Genomic DNA, 8,942 nt, shown 5'->3' with positions numbered 1-8,942 from the left:
GGCGTCGTCAGGTGGGTGGTAACTAACCGCGACATAATGTCTCCCACCAGAATATAAGTGCTCGTTTTGCACAACCCAACCCAGTCCTTTGCAGACCTTACGCCTCTACAAATGGATTGCCGACTTTTTGGGAAGGGATTAAGAAAAGATTGGCGATAGGAATAAAGGAAAGGACTGGGAAGGGATATGGGCCTCCGGCTCCCCCATTCACCGAACGAAACACAGCAGAATGCTATTTCACGCTGGTCTTCTGTGGGGGTGTGGTACTTCCCCGGTGCGAGCTGGCCCAATTCGTGCCGAAGCGTGCTCGACTACCACATACAAAAATGTTCCTTTACTATTTATAGTATACGTATAGCGTATAAGTGTTATATTAAATGTTTTTCACATTATCTATAAACTATAATATTTTTAATTCGCAGATCAATATGAAAACGCTAACTCCAATATCACCAGAGAAAAATAAGAAGGAAAAAGAGATATCTTCTGCGCTTGAGTCCATTGAAAATAAACACGGTATGTTATTAACAATATTATTTTTTTATATGTTTCCCGTATCTGCGTAACCGTAATGTCCTTGATGTACGTCTTTTCATCCCATGGGTAAACTATTGATGTTTTGAATGATTCTATTATTATCTTATATATAGTTTAAACACCTTCAAAACATTTATATTTTACCCTTTCATTTATAACGCATGCATGTTGATAGATAGTTATGAAAGGGCTTTAATAATTGGTTTCAAACTTCAATAGTTTATTCATCAGATTGTTTATATGTAGCTACTTTAGACTTTAAAAATATTTGGAGAGATAATAGGAGAGTTACCATCGGCGTAATAAATAATGACCACTAAAAGAGTAAGATTACTAGAGATAAAGCGCCTAGCACATTTGCAGTTAGATATATCTATAGGAAGTAAATTTGGTTCCACAGCTAAAACGGTGGCTGGGTTGGAGTCCATGATTCATTCACAAAACAGTCTGATGGAGAAACTCACCAACGAATGTCGTTTGCTTACAGACAAGCTTGACGACGCAAACCGTAGACATAAGTACGAAAACTTTTCAAATTCCTCTGCATGAAAAATATATTACCTATCTTAATAGCACTCATTTAAAACAAATTGCGATCATTGTCCATTTAAGTGTTTAATTTTGAAATTAAAATTCCTTAAAAGCTATGTCCTGTCTATCTTGTGATTGTTTTAATTCAAATTAATCGTTCTTTGGGAGCTAATGTTCAGGTTAACATGTGAATTCAATTTAACGTTCGCTCCTTATGTTCCGATTGAAATTTCTTAACGTCGTGCTGTGTTTTTATTGGTGGCAGGCAGAGCGCAGAGACGCAGCCGAGTAGACGAACCAATCAGAACACAGCGCGATCGATCAAGTTCAGGAGACCACCCAGTAGCGAACCGTTCCAAGCGCCGCGTAAAAGAGTCCGATTCGTCGAATAACTACCCAATTGTTGTTGGCCCGGTAACGACAAATCAGGATCTCACAAATACACATGGCGAAAGAATTTACAACTTACCGCTAATGATTCAACAGCCCTTTTTACGGGAGAAAAAGGAGCCAATTAAAGTTGATATTAGCGTAAAACTTATACCAAAACCAAAGAAGAGAGACAGAAAGAAACGAGAAATACCAGTTGAAGAAATATCCCATGATAATGGTAAAGGTGTAAACAGTAGCATTAGTATGGAAGTTACAGATAGTAACATACGTGTTTTAAAAGAAACAGTAGAAGTATATGATAGTAATGCAGATAAATTAAATGTAGGAACAATGGAAGAAATTACCAAAAACGTGAACTCTGGAGAATGTGAAAATACAGAACCCGAGGTTACAACAAACAGCCAAGTACGTGCTGAAGATGTAAAAGTAAATAATGAAATTTCAGATACAAATATGCTAATGAATATTTCACCTATTTCTAAAATGACTGAAAAGAAACAAGATGATGAAAATATTGAGTCGAGTACAAACGTAGAACATATAAAAAATGAAGATGAATATAAAAATAGTGATACAAAACCAGAAGATGATGAAAGTACAAAGGAAAACAATTAAGCTATAGATTTAAATATCAATATTTTATATTATCAAAAAAGTGTGTGTAGTCTTTGTAATTTTAGATAAGAAATAATTTATTACAATAAAATAATGGGAAATTAAGTTCAGATCCTACCACTGTCTTTATTGATTTTTCATTATGTACACTTGAGCATTCTATCATAGGATTCTTTGTTATAGGTCTCCAATTTGGATAACTGTATCACTAATAACGTAGATATTGATATCATCTTATCAATTGCTTCAAACTATTCTCAGTTGATGTTGTTTATTATAATATCGTTTACTTGATATAAGCTTTGATGTTTATAATTTTTATCTTTAACTTACAATGAATTAAAATATATATGCAATTTGCGTATCAAGACGTGTGCTTGTAGAATTTTAATATTAACATGTTATTGGCTTAGATGTTGTTGGTCTATTTATTTGGTCTATTTATTATCTTTGGAACTGTAATTGGATTGAATTTTATTGTTAAATTATTTATTTGTTACGTTATGTATAATGTGCTATCAAACGTTTTCGTTAAATGTAACTTCAAGTGTAATGGGCAATGATGGCAATATTGTATCGATTTTAATAAATTCAAATCGCTTCAAGTGTTCTTTTACTCATTTCATCAGTACGCATATAAACTTATTAAGAATCATATTTTGTAATCTCTTAGTTACCTTCCTTTTATTCACATCACAATTTTCTTTCAGAATCGAAAAATCACAGTTGCTTTGCAGGAATACTGAACTTATGAGAAAACTCAGAAACCTGTGGTCTTCTCATAAGAAGTATTGCACTACCACCATCGCACCATTTCGAAGTTACACACCGCTAAGCGGTTACCCAGCTAGCTCTTCGTTTGAGTTAGACCGCACGTATTTAACATCAACGCCATACACATCTAGATATAGAGCTAGACGAAGTGAGGGGTCAAGTAATTATGGTAGTGATAAAGATGACATCCATGATGTAATTACAAACTTTAGTGATCTTTCGGTAGATCGATTTGATTCTGATGACGATCCTGTCAAGGTAAGAGGTAAACTCAACAAGAAACAGCCTGATTTTAGAGTGACATTTGAGTAGAAACAGCACGTAGAAAATCAGCATGACATTGAAATAGATTTGATTTAATGGCCATATTAGTACCATATCATTAGCATCTATTATGTTGTATGTGTGTATAAGTTCATACTAAGATCTTTATTAATAGTAATATTTAAATATTAAGTAATAACATTTTATATGTACACTATAAAATCTATTGCATCATATTGTGCTTTCTATTGCGACTCATGTGTTAACCATTCCAATGTACATACACGACTACACATACTATAATATTTATGAAATATTTACAATGCATCAGTGTGTGCGTGTGGTCACCATTGTGTGTGTGTGTACAGGCAAGAGCTGGGCACTCTGCAGCGTCAAGTAGAGAGCCTGGGGCGAACCATGCAAACTGCGTATTCGCACCCACCTAGCACACAAGGTATGTATACAAACAATGGTATGAATCAGATAGGGATCCTGTACCCTTTTAATTTATATTTCGGATACACCTAGCCTCTCAGCCTACGACTTAGCAACATAACGTGGGTTCAGATCCCGCCTCGTGATTAATTTCTTCTGTTTATTAAAAATTTTAAATCAAATTCACACATTTATCTATTCAATTAGACTTCTTAAAGAAGTCTTTATTTCTTTAAAATCGTCATAACGCAGTTTTTACTTTTTTTAACATTTTATAAGTTACTAAAACGGATATAAGATGTGACACGTAATAATAAAATATTTAAGTACTAATCTGTCCTTATATTTCAGCACCTACCACGCACTCTCCCACAGCCGTCAGAATACCAGATACCACTGCCACAACCAGACCAAACTATACCAGAGATGAGCCCACCAGAGACACCACATTCGGAGAACCTACCAGAACAAAAAACAGCAGAGTTGATGATAAACCCCGAAATATAAACGACCTTCACAATACGGCAGATACTAATATACACAAATCGTCACCAGAAAGTAATATAAATACGATAACACACGAAACTCCCAGATCAAGGCAAATAAGCAAACAAAATTCTCGCGAATCAGTTGAGCATGAAAGAAAACTCTCTCAAAATTCTTCAAAAGAATCTTTCCATGAAGAGAATATTAATCAAGTAAACGACAATGCAACTGTGAATCACTCAAATACAGATATTGTTCCTGAACAAAATACAATTCAAGATCAACCAGAACAAAAAGAACAACATCAACCACTGGAAGAAAAACAGGAAGAACATTATGATGACCAAAATTACGGTCAAGAATATCATAATTATGATCAAGGCTATGATCAAAATCAACCCACGTCAGAATATCAACCACAAGAATATGAACAACAGCAATATTCAGAACAACAATATGAGAATTATGAACAATATCCCCAACAATATGCTGATCCAAACGCTCAATACGAAGGCCAGTACGAAAATTACGCAACAGATGGCAATTATACTGAACAAAATTATGATAACACGCAATACAATCAAGAATCCACTCCTCAATATGAAGAAAATGTATCGGAAATACAACAAAACGTAGAAATAAGCCAAAAGAGTGCGCCTAACGAGAAACTAGCAAGCCAAAGTTAGCATTAGATTGTGTTTATTTTTTGTGCAATATTTGTTATTTTAGCTTTATTTAATAAAAATAATATAAAAAATAATAAATACAAAATTAGGTCTAGGTAAATTATTTTGCTCTTTCACGTTGTAATTTGTGTACTAGTTTATAGAAAATATATTCAATATAATGAAAAATAAACCTATTAGCTATTGTAGTTTATAATTTTCATGGTTTTAATTAGGCTACAATAATATTATTGCTCAATATAGTTCAGACTTTACAATAGATATGTGTGTTTTATTTTTTATTAAACATACCAGGTTATTAATAAAAACAATCACTTATCTTCAATATTTAAGTAGGTACGTAAATAAGTGTTCAAAACTATTCAATTCTTTACAGAGTTATTATGTTAACTGGGTACAGTACCCATGCGCAGCTATCTCCTACACGTAAATATCAGCGATAAAGTTCTGTGCTGCTAAGCCTACATTAATTTTAGTTCAATTAGATTCGCAAAATTAAACGTAGTTTATTATTGATATTATTATTCATAGTCTGTGATCTTAATATGGGATATTGACATTTGAGATTTGACCACAGAGCACATATAGTCCTATACTCCATCTACGCTACTAGCGGAGGATTTGACATTGGTAATCAACCAGATGACAACTGACATTATTTTGGGAAGAAATTGTTTTTTGTTGTTGTAAGATGGTAAACGTAAATTTCGGTTGAATTTTTTATTGTAATTAATTCTATACACAAACAATGGTGTGCGAGAAATGTGAAAAGAAACTGGGTAGAGTTATTACGCCAGATCCTTGGAAAACTGGTGCGAGAAATACCGTTGAGTCCGGGGGACGAAAAGTTGGTGAAAATAAGGCGCTGACGGCAAAAAAGGGTCGATATAATCCTTACACATCAAAATTTTATGAGTGCAAGTAAGTAAATTTCCCCTTGTAATCAAACTTTCCATCAAGACTTGGTCATTTCTACACGTAATAATTACTTAACCTGTAGTGAAAAAAAGCGGTAATTTTTTTATATTTTACTATAAATAATATTGATTATCATTCTTTTACAGAATATGCAGGACAAAAGTGCATCAAGTAGGATCACATTACTGTCAAGCATGTGCATACAAAAAGGGAATCTGTGCTATGTGCGGAAAGAAGATATTGGACACAGCAAATTATAGGCAAAGTTCTACATAGCATCTGAACAATTATTATAAGTATACAAGACTTAATAGTTTATAGTTGTGAGTTTATTTTATGGTGCCCTTGCACATTCACAATCACTTTTCGCTCCTTGATAGATTTAATAAATTATCAAGGTCATCAGAAGTTCCATATCTCCATGAGACATGCACTTCATATATAAGAACATTATACAAACAGTACAATTCCTTCTTCAGTCCAGTGCAGAACAGTGGTTAATGTGTCGGCATAGAACAAAGGGGTGCTGGGTTTATTTGTCCATAAAGAAATTGATCTGCGAAACATATCATCTGCCCTATACCCCACCAAGGACTTCACAATTAATATAATATTGTATTTACAGAAGAGTTTTTAATATAGTTTTGTATGTGAAAGGTTTTTGTTTATGCATTCTACTGTCTTCATATGAGTTCAATAATCTTTTTTCTATTATGTAGGAAGGGAAGAATATCTCAGATAAGCATAATATATTCAAGAAGTTTACATATTCTGTATAAAACTGAGATTGTTAATAGAATTAAAGAAAAATAGATTTTTATATGATGGCACAATAGATTCTGGATAAAATACTTTTATACTTTTTTAACATACAGACATTGGAACATTTACTTAAAATTGTCTTTGTTATTAAAAAATTATAGGATAATGTATATACCTAGTTTAATATAAATAAGAATATAAATTAATATCGTATTTTTATTTTAAATACCTACTACCTAAAACGTTAAATATATTTCCTAAATCATAAAAGCTTACTCTTATAAATCAAAACAGAATTAATTCTGAAGGCAATGAAAAGAAAAATAATACTTCTTTAAATTGTTAAAGAAAATATCCTACTTTCAATATTTTTGTCCACTCATAAAACAAATGTGGTAGGTACTTAAGAATGTAAACAACAATTCAATCTGCAGAAAACAGTAAAAAGAAAATTAAATGTGATAAGAAATTATAGTAGTAGTGTTATAATTTAACATACACAAATGTATGTAGGCAAGTTAAGAGTTGGGTTTATATATTTTGTAGTTTTGGTAAGAATAATTTTAAATAACAATTTAATGAAATTTCTATTCAATCTTGATACTATTTATAGACAGTAGACACAAGTAAATATTAATAATTCATTTAATTAAATTAGATTTTCAACCATTATGACATTCAATGTTTTCAAACGGATCACTCTCACGAAAATTACGGTTCTCTTCTTAATTCGCTCATAAACCTGAATGAAGAACGAATGAAAAACATAAATAGAATGATTCGATTGAATGATAATAATTTTAACGGATTTTTGAGGACGCTGCTGCAAGATCAACCGCAAGATTATACAATTGTTCTTGTTAAAGTATGTATAGAAAATTTAAATACATTTTGTTTTTATAAAAACACTAGACAAAAGGATTCCGTACTACCTTTGCTTTATATCATCACCTGATACATAATTTTGTCAAGTCTAAAGTCTCGTGTCTACCTGTTTAACATTGTTTCCTCAGGATATAGACAATCAAAACACCAATGAAGATGTACAGAAAGCAGATGAACTCAAACAAAATCTAGTGATACCGGACAGAGCACTAAGATATGGTGACAGTTCAGATTCCGATTCTATTTTTCCCAAGGATCCTATAATATATAGTGAAAACGACAGTATACCAATACCCAGAGCACGAAGGAGGTGCATATTTGCTTGTCGTAACGCGTATAGACGTGTATGTCGAAAGTTTAAATACGAATGTTCGTCCAGAATGCGACGGTACTTTAAGGCGGAGTGCGACGATGCCTGCGAGAGAAGATTCTAGAAAAATTAAAAATTAATCCGTGACAATGCGTGTTTTAATGTTGTCTTTCTGTTAATTTTAAATATGTATAAGATAAGAATTGTTATTGTCAATATGAATTAGAATAAATAATATTCATGACGGCTCTACAAGTTTTCGTCTTTCCCTAATCCGACTTGCTCTTGCGTTTTATGTCTATGATCACGCTTTGGGGATTCACCGAATAAAATTAGACAAATTGAGACAATTATTAATAACATACTTAATAATAATATAATATAAAAAAAATAATCATAATTCATAACGCTTGACAAAGAAATAATTGAACAGAAGGCGTATTATTATATTTTCGTATCTGTGATATTAGAATAGATAACATGACTCCTATTTTGGGATGGAATCCAAAAACGTAGGTGGCAGCTAAGCACTATGAAATGAAATGAAATATCTTTTATTGCACACAAACAATAAAAAAAACAGGAAATGTCGTGCAAAAGGCGGCTTTATTGCTCAATAGCAATTTCTTCCAAGCATCCCAAGTCAAGCGAAAGTAATAAAAATTAAAAATTCAGGACGAGAGTGTACACAATGTACTATATCTAAATTATAAAAAAATGTCTATAACGACAGTATATCATACAATTTTGCCATTTTTATTTCATGATAAGCGATCACCACCTCTCATGAACATTGGCAGAGGCAGTGCCTTTGTGAATGCGCTACTCGCTTTTAAAGGATAAGGATTTACGACTGGAAAGATGGAATAGACTGGGAAGGGTGAGGAAAAGGAAAAGGGGGAGATGATACGAATAATGATTTAAGTAGACGTTCTTATTCTAAATACAAATAATATTTAACATATATAAATAACAAAAAACACATTAGCTCTCTATGTGTATTACGTTACGCCAGATTTATAAATTTGGAAACTAGTCCTTTAAATGGATTTAAATAACGGTTTATTTACTATATTATTTATTCTGAAAATTCGATTGATAAGATTATAGAATAATGTGTGGATAAACCAACAAATACTTTTTCATTTGCGTATAATTGCGAATGAACAGATTTTCAAACCAAGAGTCATATCAATTATACATTTTCATTAAGAAAACTCGTGTATACGTTCAATTTGCTTTATTGTAATTGGCTAGAAGGTAAGCCTTTTTTTAGGAAAAATCGTTTTTAACTTCAATCAGTATGTCTGTGCACACTCAAGATTTTCAGTTTAAATATTTCATTA

General features: G+C 32.3%; 2 protein-coding genes across 2 annotated transcripts in view; both read left to right on the top strand.

The window, feature by feature from the left end:
- LOC119836052 (serologically defined colon cancer antigen 8 homolog) overlaps positions 1 to 4,734 on the top strand; it is a 13,439-nt gene extending 8,705 nt beyond the window's left edge. Inside the window, exons 13-17 of the mRNA XM_038361264.1 lie at positions 423 to 516; positions 938 to 1,055; positions 2,787 to 2,906; positions 3,483 to 3,568; positions 3,901 to 4,734. Of these exons, the coding sequence (XP_038217192.1) occupies positions 423 to 516; positions 938 to 1,055; positions 2,787 to 2,906; positions 3,483 to 3,568; positions 3,901 to 4,721 (1,239 nt within the window). The 3' untranslated portion in view covers positions 4,722 to 4,734. The remainder of the gene's footprint in view (positions 1 to 422; positions 517 to 937; positions 1,056 to 2,786; positions 2,907 to 3,482; positions 3,569 to 3,900) is intronic.
- Positions 4,735 to 5,362: 628 nt separating this feature from the next.
- On the top strand, positions 5,363 to 6,089 carry LOC119836012 (cysteine-rich PDZ-binding protein). Its single transcript, XM_038361176.1, has 2 exons — positions 5,363 to 5,642; positions 5,786 to 6,089. Exons 1-2 carry the CDS (start codon positions 5,470 to 5,472, stop codon positions 5,913 to 5,915), a joined length of 303 nt encoding a protein of 100 aa, XP_038217104.1. The 5' UTR covers positions 5,363 to 5,469; the 3' UTR covers positions 5,916 to 6,089.
- The last annotated feature ends 2,853 nt before the right edge of the window (positions 6,090 to 8,942 follow it).

Source organism: Zerene cesonia, chromosome 22, assembly GCF_012273895.1.
Source record: "Zerene cesonia ecotype Mississippi chromosome 22, Zerene_cesonia_1.1, whole genome shotgun sequence".
NCBI lineage: Eukaryota > Metazoa > Arthropoda > Insecta > Lepidoptera > Pieridae > Zerene > Zerene cesonia.
Note: the sequence above shows the minus strand (reverse complement) of the source record. Positions and strands in the feature narration are given on the sequence as shown.